General features: G+C 42.6%; 1 protein-coding gene across 1 annotated transcript in view; it reads right to left on the bottom strand.

The window, feature by feature from the left end:
* Positions 1–383, bottom strand: part of GLP1R (glucagon like peptide 1 receptor) — a 58,463-nt gene extending 58,080 nt beyond the window's left edge. Inside the window, exon 1 of the mRNA XM_069852568.1 lies at positions 314–383. Within this exon, the coding sequence (XP_069708669.1) occupies positions 314–383 (70 nt within the window). The remainder of the gene's footprint in view (positions 1–313) is intronic.
* Between the last annotated feature and the right edge of the window lie 18,642 nt (positions 384–19,025).

Genomic DNA, 19,025 nt, shown 5'->3' with positions numbered 1-19,025 from the left:
TTCTCAACCCTGACCCCTTAAAAAGTTTCAGGAGTGTTACATTAGCATTCTGCTTTGATGTGGCACAGCCATTTGTCACTGCAAAACATTCTGGACCCAAAGACTAACATCTTTACAATGGAGTCGTTCTATAAAATGCTTTCTCAGCAGAGGGAAGAGTCCCACAGAGAGCAAGCAGAGGGCAAATGGAATAAAGAAGAAATGGACTAGAAAGTAAGCTGAAGAAGTATTTTCAAGTTCATAATCACTCTCTTGGTACCGTTATCGTGCATTTTTAAAGTTGACACAACCTATCCCTGCTAAGCAGGCTTACCTGCCACAATCGGGGGTGTCTCATACAAGTATTTCAGGCATTGGAGCTGATACTCCTTCCACTTCTGCATAACCCCAGAGAGTGACCCATCTGGACTCTAAAAGAGAAATCATGAGCCTCAGACATTGCAGGGATTTAAACTGTATTACTCGTACAGCTGGAGTAGGTGAGTGAAAATGACTACCTCAAGCCAAATCAGTGCTGCTTATCACAAAGGGCACAAGATACTGCAATGCATTTACCCGATCACAAACAAAGAAATCCCTTTTAATTTGTACCATGAGGAACTGAAAAGAACCCACAAATAACTATACTGTATCCTTACTGAAACCCAAATTGAGCCAGCCTTGCTGTCTTGAACATATCCCAGTTATGTGATTTATTATCTCATAAAGAGACAGGGACAGCAGCAAGCCCTTTGAGGAGAGGTTTTCCTTCCAACAGCAGTATTTCTACTATCCCACAAAATAAACCAAGTTAACTCACTGTGTTCAGTAGCTATTCCCCAAGCATTCTTCCAGAGCATAGATGAAAGCTTTTCCAGCTCAGCTTTTCTTCCAGCAGCTTTTCCCTACAACCAGCATATTTTTCTTGAAACCACCAAAAGATCAGGGACCTCCCTCTTGAACACTTGACAGGCTGCAGGTTCCACTGTCAGCTACCTCAAGTACTTGCAGGCCAGGGAAAAAGTACGTGCAAACTCCGAGCACAAAGAAAATTAGCTGTTATTAGACCACACAACTTAGCACTGGCTTCTCACTCAACTCCAGCAGCTGCCCCACCTGCCTAACAGAGGCCAAGCTTACCCATTGCATTTAAGTAGAGACATCAGCACAAGCCTATGGATCTTTGAAACTCCGAACCTCATGCGCCCGATTTAAATCATCTTATCTATGCAAATAAATGCTGCTAAAATCCCTAGTGTAAAATGAATACATCCTACCATATTTTAATCCCATGTGCCTATAGAAACACACAAACATATACAATAGTGATCTATCTTCAACATACCTGAAGGAGAAAGAAAACACCACCTAAATTAGATCTACAGGTGTGCGTAGAGAATCACATAACCAGTAACTTTAAAACTAAAATGCCCTCTACAGGTCCATGTAGGCTGAATAAAGATGACTGTCTAAAGGGAACAACTTTCTAACCTAAGTTTCTCTCAGCAGTCTTTAAAAAGTAACTTTCAGGTTAGGCATCGTTTAAGAGGTCTTCATTTTACAAGAGTAGTTAAGAAAGTTACACAGGTCTGTTTCACCACCCTTTCACCAGCAGGTCAATGCTTTAATAAATTAATTATAAGGAAAATTTTCATGATGAACTCTTAAATTAAGATTCTGAATAATTTCAGAAGCTATTGTCACGCAGCTTCCCAGAAAGTAAGCATAGATTGTGCATGCAAATGACCCCATCAAGTTAATCCAAATCTAGCTTTTAAAGTCATTACAAGATAGAAATACATAGTTTCATTTAGAAAAAAGACTCTACCTTTAAAAAAAAAAAAATATCCTGAAAATACCCTAAAACTGCTTGCACTAAGAAAATTAACTCCTTTGGAGTCAGCAAGCCTTAAAGTGCTTTCTTTTAAAACAAGTTTTAATCTGTTGTCTTCATGAATGAGAGACTAACCAGCTACAAATACAGCTCGGGAAAAAAACAAGCTTCTATTCCACCATCTAAAGAAAAAGCAGAAATATTCTACATATAGTGACTTCCTGTAACATGAGAGGACAACTCTAACATGCAGACTTAGAGTAAATTTATTTTAGCCTTAGAGCAAACTACAAGAGTAAAATAATTAGATATGCCTTTTAGTGGAGAGAGCTAATTTTGCTAACAGTGTTCAATTATCTATACATAACCAAACATAAACCCCAAGATAAGAGAATTTGTTCCCTCAACACAACAGTTGACTCTGGCTGAACTAAATACCACATGCTGTTACCAAGCAATTCTACTTAAATCTGATTTTAATACATGTTAGTGCCCGTTTCCCAGAGATCTGGGGCCACATGAACAAGAAACATAAGATACAGAGAACTACAACATGAATAGTTGTTAAAATAAGAATCATAGAAGCACAGAATCACAAGGTTGGAAAAGGACTTTGAGATCATCAAGTCCAACCATACCTGTCCACTACTAAATCACATCCCTAAGCACGTCATCTACCCGTCTTTTAAATACCTCCAGGGATGGTGACTCAACCACCTCCCTGGGCAGCCTGTTCCAGTGCTTGATAACCCTTTCGGTGAAAAAGTTTTCCCTAATGTCCAATCTGAACCTCCCCTGATGCAGCTTGAGGCCATTCTTTCTCATCCTATCACCCGTTACTTGGACAAAGAGACCAACACCCACCTCTTTAGGACCTCCTTTCAGATAGTCACAGACAGTGATAAGGTTTCCCCTCAACCTCCTCTTCTCTACCCTAAACAACCCCAGTTCCCTCAGCCACTCCTCATAAGACTTGTTCTCTAGCCCCTGCACCAGCTTCTCACCCTTCTCTGGACACACTCCAGGACCTCAATGTCTTTCTTGTAGTGAGGGACCCAAAACTGAATACAGTATTCGAGGTGCAGCCTCCCTAGTGCCGAGTACAGGAGCAGAATCACCTCCCTGGTCCTGCTGGCCATGCTGGTTCTGAAACAGGCCAAGATGCTATTGGCCACCTGGGCACACTGCTGGCTCACATTCAGCCAGCTGTCAACCAACACCCCCAGGTACTGCCAGGCTACTTTCTAGCCACCCTTCCACAAGCATGTAGCACTGCATAGGGGTTTTGTGCCTCAAGTGCAGGACTCTGCATGTGGTCACAGAATCACTAATTTGGAAAAGACCCACAGGATTATCGAGTCCAACCATCCCTATCAATCACTAAACCATGCCACTCAACACCTCATCCACCCATCTTTTAAATACCTCCACAGATGGTGACTCAACCACCTCCCTGGGCAGCCTGTTCCAGTGCCCAGTGACCCTTTCTGTGAAGAATTTTTTCCTGATGTCCAGCGTGAACCTCCCCTAGCAGAGCTTGAGGCCATTCCCCCTTGTCCTGTCCCCTGTCACTTGGAAGAAGAGGCCAGCACCCTCCTCTCTACAACCTCCTTTCAGGTAGTTGTAGAGAGTAATAATGTCTTCCCTCAGCCTTCTCTTCTCTAGGCTAAGTAACTCCAGTTCCCTCAGCCGTTCCTCATAAGACTTGTTCTCCAGCCCCTTCACCAGCTTCATTGCTCTTCTCTGGACACACCCCAGAGCCTCAACATCCTTCTTGTGGTGAGGGCCCCAGAACTGAACACAGTCTTGTTAAACCATGGCCCATTGACCTCAACCCATCAATCCAGCCTGTTCAGATCCCTCTGTAGAGCCTCCCTACCCTCAAGCAGATTGACACTTCCTCCCAGCTTAGTGTCATCTGTGAACTTACTAAGGGTTCATTCAAACCCCACCATCCAGGTTATTGATAAAGATATTGAACAGAACTGTACTCAGCACTGAGCCCTAGGGGCACTACTTGTGACTGTCCTCCAACTGGATTTAACTCCAGGTCCAGCAGGGAACCTTCCCAAGTAAGCTCACTCACCAGTTGTGTCAGGAAGTTGTCTTACATACACTCCAGGAACCTCCTAGACTGTTTCCTCTCTGCTGTTTAGACTTCTGGACATCTGGCAAGGTGAAGCCCCCTATAAGGAGCTGAGCTAGCAATTGTGAGACTTCTCCCAGTTTCTTGTAGAATAACTTGTCAGCCTCTTCTTCCTGGCTGGGTGGCCTATAGCAGACTCCCACCACAGTATCTGCCTTGTTAGGTGTTCTATCGATTTTCACCCATAAGCACTCAATCCTTTCATTACCATCATTAAGTTCTAGGGTATCAAAACACTCTCTAACATACAGGGCTACCCCATTGCCTATCCTTCCTCACCTATCACACCTGAAGAGTTTATAGCCAGCCCAAGTAGCACTCTAGTTGCACAAGTCATCCCACCAAGTTTCCATGATGGCAATTATATTGTAGTCTTCTTGCCTTACAACTAGTTTTAGTTCTTCTTGTTTAGTGTCCACACTTCCTGCCTTGGTAGATACAGTTCAGCTGGGCTGTTGATCCCACTACACTCCTGAGGGGAATAGTCTCAGTTCCTAAGTGACTATTCATTGTATTTTCTAACCCATCAGTAATCTTTACGACTATGCTGCCATTTGAAGTGCTATCCCCCACTTCCTCTGAGGTGGCAGACCAAAGGGCCTCACCACCACATCATTTCCCTGACACTGGAGTGCCATTCCCAGGCTTTTTTTTTAATCAAGCCTGGTTTTGTTTCTCTCCCCCTTCATATCTACTTTAAAGCTCTATTAATGAGCCCTACTAGCCTCTTGATAATTATTCATTTGCCCCTTGGGGACAAGTGTACCCCACCCTTGCACAACAAGCTGAGTACTTTGCAGGCCAACCCATGATCAAAGAACCCAAAGTTTTGCTCCTCACACCAGGTATTTATTTCTTAGCTCTTGCTATTCCTCCCCTCATTAGTCCCTGTAGTTGGAACGACAGATGAGAACACTATCTGTGTGCCCCAATCCCTTCACCATACATCCCAATGTCCCTTTTTTATTGCCCTCAGATTTCTTATTTGAATTTCATTACTACCTACTTCGAAAATCAACAGAGGATAATAATCTGTGAACCCAAGCAGGGTTGGAAGCTTTCTTTCCACATCTTTAAACAAGGCCCCAGGTAGGCAGCAGACTTCTTTATGTAATGGGTCCGGTCTGCAGATGGGCGTTCTGTTCCCTTCAGAACGGAGTCCCCTATGACAACAACCCATTTTTTTTTCTTAACAGATATTTTTGGTGGATGGCTGAGAGTGTCTCAACCCAGGGAACATTTCTAGGCTGTAAGACCCATCATGCTCATTGAGGTTTGGTTCTACTTGCAGAGCTTCGTATCTATTGCGGGAAGCTGAGGTTGATGCAAGGGAGACACACCTGCTGCACAAGGCAGGAACCTGCTGCCATCCCCATCCATCTCCTAAATTTCTTCTCCTCAGTTGACTAGAGAGAGGATAGGGCATCCTCTGTCATACAAGGCATACCCGCCTGTTGGGTCTGAGACAGGGAGCACAGGATGCTGTTCCATTAGTTAATCTTCCTCTCACACTCCCTGATGGTCCTTGAGTTCTGCCAACAAGCAGAGGAGTTCCTCCATCCAAGCACAATTCCCACAGGTGAATTCCCCACCAGAGCCTGTTATCAGTAGAAGAGGGAGATGCACCATGGTGGGAGCAGCAGCTTGCAGCAGTGATGGGGTGGTGCGTGGTGGCTGAGTTGTGTTGGTGGGAGTGGTATGCAGTAGGATGTCTTGGCAGGGGTGGAGGTGTGTGGTGGTGATGCTGGTGTGTGCTAGGTGCTGGTAGAGTGCAGTCATTGGAGGTCATGTTTGGTAAGACTAGTGTGTAGGGCAGTGGTGGTTGGATGTGTTGGGAGGATGGGTTGTTGATGGTGGTGTTGGTGATGAGCATGGTGGGCAGTGGGGGTGGTATCGGGTAGTGTGGTGTGCTGGTAGGGATGGTGTATGGTGGTAAACCACCGTAGATGGTGAGGAGGCATGTGGGAACTGTGTGCGCTGATGGTGGGGATATGCAGTGGTCATTTGTGTGGTGGCACTGTGTGCTGGTGGGGGCAGAGGAGATGTACAGTGGTGGTGGTGTGTAGGGATGGTGTGTGCCGGTGGGGGTGGGGAGTGGCTCTCTGTGGTGGCACATGGTGTGTCATGGTGGGGGTGGTGTGTGGCAGTGATGCATGGTGGAGGTAGGCAGCTGGGGGGGTGGGTAGGAGAAGGCGTTGTGCAGTGCTGGTGTGTGTGTGGCAGTGGTGCATGCTGGGGCAGCATGTGGTGGCAGTATCTCTGGGGGTGCACGGTAGCACACATGGTGTGCAGGGGTGGCATGGGGAGGTGGCAGTGGCGTGTGGTGGGGCAGCATGTGGTAGCCACAGTTGGAAGGGCGTACAGTGTGGATGGTGTGCAGGGGCAGCAGTGATGCAGTTTTGTGGTGGCAATGCTGGTATACAGGGGGGTGGTGCATGGTGGTAGGAGGAGCACTGCACAGCACCAGGGTGCATGAAAGACAGTTGAAGTTTTGCTGCAGTGAAAATATCACCGAAGGGTAGTGGAGAAGAGGATGTAAACACAGCTTACTGGTGAAAGTTTAATTCTTGCCTTCTGACTCCTAATGCAGGACATTAAGGTAGTGAGGAGTGGTGCAGCATAAGGAGCACAAAATAGTGCAGAAAAATTAAGACGCCAAGAGCACAGACTGGGCACCTTCCACTGCATGTCTAATTAATGTCTAGTGATAAATTAGGTCATTCAGTCCAAAACCAGAATTCCTTACAAATCCTTAATACCCTATAGGAAGGCCTCCTTCCACAGGCATCATTTGTCTTTATACAGTGGCATTTGTCTTTATAGAGTGGCTACTGTAAAAGGAAGCCATTTAATCACTTTTCAGCATTATTTTAGCCTAGAGAAAAGGAGGCTGAGGGGAAACCCTACACCACTGTCTACAGCTACCTGAAAGGAGGTTGTAGGGAGGTGGGTGTTGGTCTTTTCTCCCAGGTGATAGGCCACAGGACAAAAGGGAATGGCTTTAAAATGCACCAGGGGAAGTTCAGATTAGACGTTAGGAAAATTTTCTTCACTGAAAGGGTTTTCAGGCACTGGCACAGACTGCCCAGGGAGGTGATTGAGTCACCACCCTTAGAGTATTTAAAAAATGGGTAGATTAAGTGGTTAGGGATATGATTTCACAGTGGACAGGTACAGTTGGACTCTGATCTCAAAGATGTTTTCTAACCTAGCAATTCCATGATCTTTGAAGCTATTCCTACTACTGTGACAATACAGCATCCACACAGCTCTAACATGATGAATGCTATAAAAACACTATTCTAATGGAGTAAAACATGAGCATAAGTACAAAACCTGCAGGGGCTCAGCCAGACAAAATGCACCATGGAACAGCATCACTCTCAGTGAAAGGGAGAATTGTTACAGCTTCAGAACCAGTAGGTGACTCCTGGGATTATCTTCTTCCCTTTTCTGCCATTCACCATCTAAAACATTGGTATTATGTCTTTGGTTGCCTGTTTTCAAATGCGAACAGTTACATTACAACTTTTTCACAATTCTAACATCTCAGTATAGTAAGCAAGACTTCAACTTGCCACTAACAGCTCATATGTAACATTAAAAACACTGGGAACTCAAAAATGCTAATCTTAGTATTCAAAAGCAAAAGCCTTTCAAACTGGTGTTGAACATCACTTTGTTATGTCCTTGGTAGTCTTCCCTCAGATAGTAGTGATGCCATATCTACCTTATGACAGAAGGTTTCAGATTACATTTACTGCTTTTTATCTCAGAAGCTCCAGCTAGCTACTTTTAAACTTTCCTCCCCTTTTTGAAGAGTTCAATGTGACATTCCTTCAAATCTATTCTGCTCAGGATCAGTACAGCAACTAAGTCCAAGAGGTGAAGATTGCACATTACTAGATTTGTGCTTATTCTGACTTGACATTAATTCCTATTTAACATGGATCTTACCAAATCATGTTATGTCACCATAAGTTACACGTATGCATCAACAACTCATAGTGGAAGCTAAGTCGGCCCCCTAAAAGGCTTGTTCAAATTCATAGCATGGTCTTAAGCTTGAATTAATGAGACACTTCTGTCCTCATTCACAGCCCAAATGGGGCAAAGCACAACAGTCACCCTAAAAAGCTTCTCGGTGACCCAATATCACCCTGCACTTACTGGGATGAGACTGCTCCTGTCCAAGGAAGAATGATTTCCAGGTTTCAAGTTTAACTTATTTGTGTGTGGCTTAAATACAAATAAAAACCTTCCTGGAGGCACTTCCTACCTAATGAGATGCTCCAGCTTGCCACAACAGCACCTCTAGAACAGAAGTTTAAAACCAGAGGCTGTAGCACAGCACAACTCTACAGCAGGGCTTGTTCACAGAACAACCTTATCTCTCCCCATAACTTATCATGGCTTTTCTCCACTTCTAATTTGCAGTAAATATGGAAACATGCAAATGGCAGGATGCTATTACTACATCCCTAAGCTCATCAGTCAAGATCCAGTTTCTCAACAGTAGTTATGCATTCATCAAGCTTCCTACAAATGTTGATGCTGCAGCCACCAGTAGGAACAGTTATGTCTAACTGCTGCAGGAAAAAAACCACAACGCTAAAAAATACTTAATACTGAACTTCATATTAATAGAGTCCTTTGACCCACTGTTCACACAATGACAAAGCAATCTTGTTAAGGATCAGTCCTTCAGGTAAAATGCTTCTTGAAATCCAAAAGATATTCAGGAAATGTATTAGTACAGGAGCAGGCTTTATTGTTCATACTCCCCCTCAACTTCCCCAAACCTACAAGGTTTAACCTGATTTTATAACTTAGTTCAATTTCTGTGCAATGAGCTAATGTGAATCCATTATAGGCAACATCTCTGCCAGTCTGTTTACTCTCCTCTAAGTGTTAAAGCTAAGATCATAAAATTATATATCATACCTGAGGACATCTGACATCCCCCGTATTTCCGTACTTATCACATTCTCGTCCCACACTACATTGCCCAGTAGAGTTTAATGTAGTCATCTGACATTGTGCAAGACTAAGCGACCCTTTTCAGGTAAAGTAATTTTTCTCCATCCCTTCAGTAGGGCTGCTTGACTCATCAGATGACATAATATAAATTATGCTTCCAGGTCATATATTACAAGATGCTTCGTCAGCAGTTGGATCACTCTGGACAAATTCCTCACTTTTTAGCAAAAGCAAACAGGGGATCAAAACAACTTTTCTTTCAGAGAAGAGTCTATTGCCAGCTTGTACAAGCTTTTCCTGTAAACGCATCTGTTCCTTAGTTACTAATGAACCTATGACTTCAGTAGCTCAAGAGTGCCAGAAAAAGAAACTTCTCAGCATCCTCCCTGCTAGTGAAAAGCAGCAAATGAGCTCGCACAAAAGGAACTACTGGATTCAGTGAGAAACTCCCTGGCGACATCTATCAGCTGAGCTTTTTTCCTAGGCTGCAGCAGATCAGCACTTAACAACAAGACCTTCAAGAAAAACAAAGAGTCCCAGGACTTTGATAAAGGCAAATATTAATAAGTGCTTCAACAGTTGCCTAACCATGAAGGCCCTTCTATACTGTCACTGGTTTAAAACCTAAAGTTCTGTGACATCCATTACCTTAGGAAGAATTTCTTCATCATGAGAGTGGTGAGACACTGGAACAGGCTGCCAAGGGAAGTTGTGGCTGCCCCATCCCTGGAGGTGTTCAAGGCCAGGTTGGATGGGGCCTTGGGTAAGCTGATCTAGTGGGGTGCTCCTGCCTGTGGCGGGGGGTTGGAACTAGATCTTTAAGGTCCCTTCCAACCCTAACTAATCTACGATTCTATGATCAAGCTTTTGAACTTAAAGCTGCAAGAGCAAGCTCTCATCAGGCACTTACATTGTAAGCCATGCACAGGAGAGATACTCCTCTGTATGCCTCTTCAGAGCTGCTCAGCTCAGACTTAGAGCACACCTACAGTTCTGAACAGTAAACACTGGGAGTAAACATGTGGAGATTTGTTTTGGTTGGTTGGGGTTTTTTTTAATGCTGTTTGATTAAACAAATAAACAAAAGAAAAACAGAAGCTGAATCTCAGCCAAGAGCAAATACTGAAAATAACCCCTGCATCACATGGTCCCTCATCCTGGCATGCCTGTCTCTTCTTCTTTGCACAACTGCCCTGCTTCAGAAGGAAAAGCTGGTTGTGCTTAGTCCTGAAGTAGCCTGTAATAGCACAGGGCGCTAATCACCACTGCCCCTCCCCTCATTCTTAAGGCCTGTTCTTGATAGATTAAGAAAAAAAGGCTAAGCATAAGCATCTCATAATGAAGGTTTGGAAATGCAGATTTTCAAATTCAGAATGCTTTTGCCGTAAGCCTAAAACAAGACATTTTAAAATAAAAAACAAACATACAAACAAACACCCCAATAAAACTGACTTGAGGCAGACTCCTGCTTCACAGGACTTCTGTTGACTAGGCACAGGCAGCTCCCGGTTCAGCAGACTTATTTCACAGACTGTTCCAAGTACATAAAACTGTCTGAACAGGTGGGAGAATTCAGCCCTGACCACAAGTATTTCCACTCCAGGACTAAACATCCCAGGTCTGTCCTGGGATGCTTCATTCCTGCTTTGAAATTGACCAGTTTCCTCTTCCTATCCATGATTTTTTTGTTTTGACACAGTGGATTTCAAGGAGAAACTCTCTTGGCCCCTTTTATTTTCTGGATCAAGGCAAAGTATTTGACATTCCGAGGCATGGATGACAAAACAAACTAACTTCTAAATCAACTTGCATAGTATACAGTCTCAGAATCAAAGAAATAAAGTACAGTCTAATATTTCAGCATGGTACAAAATTAAGTATCATCTTCTAAAGGAAATAAATAAAAAAAAAGTCAGGTGCATCAGGTAGGATAGATTAAAAAAAAAAATAATAGAATAGAAACATAGAATGGTTTAAGTTGGAAAAGACCTTTAAGATCATCAAGTCCAGCCCTTAATGCTCCCATGTTCACCACTAAAACACATCTTTAAGCACTATGTCTACACTTTTTAAATACCTCCAGGGAGGCAACTCAGCCACTTGCCTGGGCAGCCTATTCCAGTGCTTGACAACATTTTCCATGAAGGAGTATTTCCCAGTATCTAGCCCAAACCTCCTCTGGCATTTGAGGCCATTTCCTCTCATCATGTCCCTTGTTACTTCAGAGAAGAGACCAACACCCATCTCACTACAACCTTCTTTCTCGTAGTTATAAAGAGCAATAATGCCTCCTCCTCAGCCTCCTCTTCTCCAGGCTAAACAACCCCAGTTCCCTCAGCCACTCAAAGCTTGTGCTCTAGACCCTTCACCAGCTTTGTTGCCCTTCTTTGCATACCCTCCAGCACTCTCAGTGAGAAACACTCTCATACCGAGGGACAGAAAACTGAACACAAGATTTGAGATAGCACTACCAATACCAAGTATAGAGGAATCAGCACTTCATTTCCCTGATCCAACTGGTTTGAGAAGTAGTTCTCTTTTCTGATACAAACCAGGATGCTGTTTGCCTTCTTGGCACACTGCTGGCTGACATCCAGCCAGCTATCAACCATCACCCCGAAGTCCTTTTCTACCAAGCACCTCTCCAACCACTCTTCCCCAAGTCTGTAGCATTGCATGGGGTTGTTGTGATCCAAATGTAAGTCCTGGCATTTAGCCTTGTCATAAAACTGGCCTCAGCCCATGAATTCAACCTGCCCAGATCCTCCAAGTAAAGCCTTCCTTCCCTCAAAAGTATTCTGGACGTTCCCACACAACTTGATCTCACCGGCAAACTTAGCAAGGGTGTACTCAATCCCCGTGTCCAGATGATTGATAAAATATTATAATAATGTGGTACAAGGCTGTGTTCAAGGGGTTATCCTATTGTTTGTCTTCAGTGATTGACAAGAAGTGTTACGCGCACAGTGTTTCTGCCTCATGAAGAGTATTCCGAGCCTGGAAACATGTTTCCTCTTTGGTCACCATAGGACCCAGGAATCCATATGCTAACAGGTGAAGCAGACACATTTAGATTGATAGCCATTGTTACTAGAAAATGTTATTTTCATTAAAGTCTTTCATCTATTCTAGTTAGCATTCCTGTCAAGAACGTATTGCATGAACCAGTCAAACACGGCAGAAAAAAACAGTAGAACTATGCACAGAGACAAGGGGAAAAGCAAAATTCAAAAGCAACTAACTCCTAAACTCTGAGAGCAGAAAACAATCTCACAATTTTAGTGGGAGACACAGTATGCCAGCACCCATGAGAATTAAGTTATCATAGGACTCCTGTATAAGGAGATCTTACTGTGCACAGCAAATCTAGACAAATGCTTTTAAGTGCTCTTTGGAAGAGGACTTTTATTGATGCAGTTATACAACAGAGCAAGCAAAACAGCAGAATAAAGAGTTTAAATTGCATTTTTAGAGATAGAAAAGGTGTAGCACTAATAACACTATAGAAAGAACAAAAGCAAAGTTAAGCACTGTTGTGGGAGCAGGGAAAACTACAAAGTTGAAGATGAAAAGAGTACTTCAGATCTGCCATCATAGATTTAGAAAGAAAATGCAGCCTATGCTACTTGGAAAAGGAACTTGTCACTTCACTAAAATTATTGTATTAAGAGAATCACAGAATAGTTTGGGTTGAACAGGATCTCAAGGGACCACCTAATTCTAACCCCCCTGCTGTGGATGGGGGCCCCTTCCAACAGATCAGGTTGCTCAAAGCCTTCCCTAGCTTGACCTTGAACACTCCCAGTGACAGGGTACCCACAAGTTCTCTGGGCAACCTGTTCCAGTGCTTCACCACCCTCATACTAAATTTCTTTCTTATCTAATTCTATCCTCTATTAGTTTAAAACCATTACACTTTGCCCTAATGGACTACAAGCCCTGGTAGAAAGTCTCTCTCCATCTTTCTCATAAGTCCCATAAATCCATTTTAAGTATTGAAAAGGCATAATAAGGTCTCCCCAAAGCCTTCTTTCCCTCACGCTGAGCTATCCAAGTGCTCTCAGTCTTTTTTCATAGGAGTGATGTTACAGATCTCAGATCATTTTCAGTGCCCTCCTGCAGACTCATGTCTTTCTTGTACATGGGGCCTCAGATCTGGACACAATACTTCCGGTGGGGGTCTCATGACAGCAGAGTGGGAGAATCACCTCCCTTGACCTGCTGGCCACCCTTCTTTCTATACAACCCAGGATACAATTAGCTTTCTATATTGCAAGCACACATTACCAGCGCACATTAATTTTTCATCCAGTATTCACAAGTCCTGTGCAAGAGCTACTCTCAATCCATTCATCACCTCATCCATACTAATAGTCATGATTGCTCCAATTCAGGTGCAGGACCTTACACTTGGCCTTGTTGCTCTTCATGAGACTCATCGGCCCACTTCTCAAGCCTGGCAAGGACCCTCTGGATGTCATCCCATCCATCAAGCAAATTAGCTGCACCACATGGCTTAGTGTCACCTGCAAACTTGCTAAAGGTGCACACAATCCCACTATCCTATTAATGAAGACCTTGAACAGTACGAGTCCCAGTACAGACCACCGAGGGACATCTCTATAATGAACTATCACAATGGAGCACAGGGACAGCAAGGAATATGTAGAGCTGAAAAAGTAGAGATGTAGAGTGGGGTTCAGATGATTAATCACAGGCACCTACTGTTCCTCTCAAAACGCACAAGTGCTTGCTTTGTCTCCTGCCACAACTGCAGAGAGGTGTAGGTTTTCCCAGCACCCTACATCACAGCTGTCAGTCCCACACAGGGTCTTGAATACTGCAGGAATTTCTGAGCAGCCCTAGGTGCCTACCATTTGGGCACCCAATTCATCCTGAAGAACTCCAAGTTGCTCAAGCAAAACAAAGAAAATACAATCTGTCAAAGCTGGACTTTTGGCTCCTGTTGCTGTGGTTTAAAATACAATTATTTAAGATGGCTCTCTATGATATAGTGAGCCAAGTGCATTTTAAAGGATCTGCTTCTTGAGCTTATAATTGACCAGTTTCTCTGTAATAGCCAGTAATGGTCCAGTCCGAACGCTGGCTGAGCAGAGTCTGCAGTCTCACAGAGCCAGGGAATTGCAGCATCCCTCCCCCACCCCAAAAAAAAAAAAAAAACACTGAATAAAACCAGTCCTTTATCACAACCTAAGAGACTGAGCAAACATCACCTCATTGTAAAAAAACAAACAACTCCAAGTCTTTTCCACATTTCAAAACTGTCCCAAGGGAGTTAAGCTCCCCCAACTTTTCAAATGACTATTTAACAGGGACTCTTAAAGAGCCATAGCACTATAGCACTGGATCAGAAGGCCAGGTGTAGTGTTCACTATTTTTCCCAGGATAACGAATTCAATAGCAACATAAATCTGGTCTCAAGTTTGCCACCCCATCACCATAATCTGTGCAATAAGTTCAATAACACGAAAAAAACCACAAATCAGCCTTCAGATCTTTCCCTCATTGAATGTATTCCACTTTACGCTTTAAAACAAACTAGTTCTGCAGTTAAAAAAAAATTGACTGAAGAACAATCACCATAAACCTATTTAAAAAACAACACAAACCCCCCAAAACTCTGTATATAATTTCATGGGTTCTGCAGCTACTGTTCTTTAGAGGTTGCTAGAAGAATACAACAAACTCTGTACGGTTTCTGCAGTTCTAGTTGATGGCAGTAGTTAATTTGTGTTTTAACTAATGTCAATTAACTCCCTCAGCAGCTCAAGGTCCACTGTCCCATTATTTGGCATATTGCTCTTTCCTGCCAATCCCTGGCCAGGGAAGTTACACGTAGTGCCTTCAAAAATTGCTAGTGTTTTCATCAACAGTTATACCACATTTGAGAACAGATCATATAAGAGAAGTTTCGCCAGTAAAGTTCATTCTCCAGACATCTGTTTTCCTTCCAGACATTAAAGAGAAAGTATACATACCCCTTTGCATAACACAACAACCAGACACAATCTCTACAATAATATCCTTGCAGTATCGTATCATATGAAGTGGAGTTCACATTTACTTGGTTGGATGCAGTGTGGCATTTTACAGCCAGCACTTAATCTTATGCTTCCCAGTTTTGCAATCGACATGGCTGCCGAGTGCTCCATTCCAAGGGTTTGAGATGTCAAAAACAAGACAAGAGCTATGCTGGACAAAGATAGTGTCTTAACTCAGCCCAATATGGAGAAACATTAAAATGAACAAAGATGATTAATAAGACAAATGAAAAAGGTATACAGATACGTTACTCAAGAACTGCACTCTGATCATGTGAAACAGAAGTAACAGATTGACAAACAAGGATCAAATCAACATGCCTTAAGTTAACTGCACATTGGATGTTCATGTTATTTTATCCAAAGCTTCAGTGGAAGACCTTGCAGTCCCAGGACATAAAAATCAGTATGGGGCACAAGCTAGAAGAAAAAAAATCTGCCACTGCACTCTACTGCAGCAGAATCCTCAGGGCTGTATTCCCAGACAGAGGAAGCCAGATGACATTACCACTTCCAGACACCACCCAACCACAGAACTTGTATTTTTTACCTCATACCACCTCCTATGTCCTTTTCCTTCTAATTTTTTTTTTTTTTTTAAACGGAATTCAGAAGAGTTTACCTTCACTATACAGGGCTGCTTTTTCCCTGTGCTTCTGAAAGCCTCCAAGTAATGAGGCAATTTAGAGCATCATCTTAACTTGACAGCTTGCAATATTTGCAAGGTCTTGGTGGCTAAGGCTGTAAAGTCATCTTTCTCCAGAAACGATGCCACAAGAAAGTCAACAGCAGATATGAGCATGCTACAATGTTTGCTTTTACTTCTGCAGAGTTTTACATCTGTTTATTTGCAGAGGGCAATTTAACTTTCTCAAAGTCAAAAATAAAAACAGTTCCTGCCTGAAGTCTAAGTTTCCTGCTTTCTTATTCTCTGACGACAGTCATCACCATCTCCTACAGTATTTAAAATTACAATCAGACAGAATTCATCTTGTTGCAGGATACAAGGATGAACACAATTAAAACCAGAAGCTTTCATTAATATATTGACACCAGCTTTTTCTCCTTTTCTCTTTTTTTGATATGTTTACTACAGGACTTAAGCCTTTAGAGCCTTCCATAGGACTAAGCAAGCTGAAAACTGAAATCAATGAACCCCAAATACTTCTTGGCTGACCAGAATTTAATAACAATGCTGTGTTATTACCTTTGACACAAATGATTTGGCAAGTCAGTAACATCTTCCCCTCCTCCCCCACTTTATACAAGTAAAGTACCTGTCAAATTTACCCAGTTTTCCTACAGTTCACATCAGCTAAGGAAGAGGACTATAGAAATACAGGCAAGTCAAGTTGCATCACACGCTTTCCTTACGCCAGCACTACAAAGCGTCTTCTAAACCCCACTTTTACTTTCACTATGTAAGACTTATCTGATCTTAGAATCAGATAAGGCTTTTCCTCAAATGAGAACTTGTCCGCCGCAGTACCTTTTTCAAGAAGACAACCATAGTTTCTTCATTTCAGAAGCACAGCAGAATGACACTACTACAAGAGATTCCAAGTGTTAGAGCAAGCAAATGAGTGACCAAGAGACAAACAGACTCTAGGAGTTCTGTCTTCTCCTAGTTTCTCAAGAAGGTGACAGTAACATCTGTTCTCTGAAGTTAGCACCATTACAGCTGTGTATGCAAGATGACAAGTTAATAAATTCAAAATCCTTCTTTAGCTTAATCCCAAGGTCTTGCTTCAGTACACCCTTTTCCTTCAGCTCAGAGGATTTTGTTGTTTAAGAATTTTAATAAATGTTTCAGCATTGTTTTTTGTTTTGGTAGTCAATATTGGGCTAGTTTATCAGACATTCTAGACTGCTAGTGTCTCAGACGCAAAGCAGACATTTTCCCAGTTCCCTCTGAGTATTTGGATTGGGTAAGAAATAAAATGAGTAAGCAGCCTATAACCTATTTCAGTACCATGCATTCATCAGTGCAGTGTTCTTCCTGTGCCTCTACATTTTTAGCTCCATTGCATTAAAGCTGCATACATAATCTTCAGATATTAATACTCAGCCCTTTTTCTGCCCAGAGATCCTGGCCTTGACTGTAGAAGTTGAATCAGAAGCACAAGTTCTATGCACTAATTCTGCAAGGCGATCCCATATGTTACCACACTTCTGCCTCCCAACATCAGCACAAGAGAAAAAACTCAGATGCAAGATGCAACCTCTAGTTTTTCAGAAGTTTACCCCTACTTACCTCATTCTTCAGACCCCTTCTAGGAGGCTTTGATGTTCATCAGTAGGAGTCTTGCCAGCATCATTTTCTCAATATATAGGAAATCAGTGGATTTTCTTTATCCAGAATCCTTACCAGCCTCAGAGTCAGATTCTTTATTTCTAGGAGATACCCCACCCTTCAGCTTTGCAGGTCTGCTGTGGCAACAGCAAGTTTCAAAGACAGTCATAACTCTCCATGGAAATCAGCCTGCCTGTCCCTCAGCCTTTCTTTTCCTTTCCATAATTTCATAGAGTTATATTGAGCTAAAGAGGATTGTGGCTTACGCTATACAAGTGAACTGCAATTCTGTTGATGTTAAAGCTGAGTGGACTTAGATTTCTTTCCACCCGCAAAAGAAAGGGGAAACAAAGGACGTCTGCTGTTCAGGCAGCAAATATGCTGCTTTTCAAAAAGCATGAGATGGGATAAAGCCTAAAAGCAGGTGAAACAACTTCATAAGTCAAGCTAAGAAAAACATGCAGAGAACTTCAAGAAAGCTGTCCAGCCTGGGCAAACAGAAACAGAGATGAAAGAGCTGCCCCTCCAGGCAAGATTCTAACCTTTGTCAAAATAAATATCTTACAGTTGTGCATAAAGCTTTCTCTCCATCTCCAGTTTTCAATGCACCAAGAGAAGCGGTGACCGTGCAGTAATAAAGCTAAAAATGTATAGGTACCTTAAAGGAATTAATAATTCTATTAGCTCCATACTAGTTTCACAGCCACATATTTCCCATCTGACAAACTATAAATTGAGCAGCACTTGTAGGAATAGAGTAGATTCACAGGTAAGAGGCTAGAAAGAGAAAACAAACTTGGGAACTTGCTTGCGGCAAACTAGCAGTGGCTTTGTGTGGCATGCTGTCTTTTCCAAGTAGTTTGCTCTCTGAACTTGCTCTGCAAAGGATTTTTATGTTTTACATATCAGCCTATCCTTAAAATATCCTTCTGGAGCACAGAGACATATGAACAGCAGAACTATCAGCATTTGAAGCAGTGTAAACCAGCACTGCTGTTGAAAGAAGTGGTTTCCCCATCTCCAGAGAAAGGCTGTAATTCCCTTTCCCCTTCCCTCGCTCCTCATCTCCTTATGCCACCATAAGCACTTGTGCTGTCACACTGAGCCTGACAGGCAAACTCTCCAGAGTAAAATTAAACAGTCAAAATGTTTAAGATAAGAGTTGCTGTGAAGCAGAGACAAGGAAAAACAGTGCAGCTCACAGTGAAGCAGAACAACCTTCATTATCCACCACATTCAACTAAAAGGAGTCTAAAATGAAGGCCACTACCTGTATAAAAAAAGTTAAGCTAGGAGTCCAACGCTTATTATTCACAAAGAAGCAAAAGACTTGAGAACTTCATTTGAGAAATAGCCCTTAAGATCTTGGTTTATGGCTTACTACTATCTGACTCACGATTTTTCACCTTTCACCACTAGGAATGATACCCACCAACCATGGTGACCTTGAGGCCATAAGGACCCATGGTAATCTCATCAATTTCCTGTACAACACCTTCTACAGTCCCACAGTAACTTCTGCATCTATTTCACGCATGGTACCTTAATCAAAAAATACCACTTGGACACGCATTTGATCTTGACTTATGGACCATGACACAGAACTCATTGCACCCTTTAGCAAGCTGCTACCTTGGGTAATTACTCTCAGTACTGAATTCTGCACTTACTTCTGGTCTGAGTTGAATTAACCATGCAAATAAGCTGCCATAAAAGGAATTAACTTGCAAA

This window comes from Phaenicophaeus curvirostris, chromosome 2 (assembly GCF_032191515.1).
Source record: "Phaenicophaeus curvirostris isolate KB17595 chromosome 2, BPBGC_Pcur_1.0, whole genome shotgun sequence".
Classification (NCBI taxonomy): domain Eukaryota; kingdom Metazoa; phylum Chordata; class Aves; order Cuculiformes; family Cuculidae; genus Phaenicophaeus; species Phaenicophaeus curvirostris.
The sequence above is the reverse complement of the archived record's forward strand: the minus strand, read 5'-3'. Positions and strand labels throughout refer to the sequence as shown.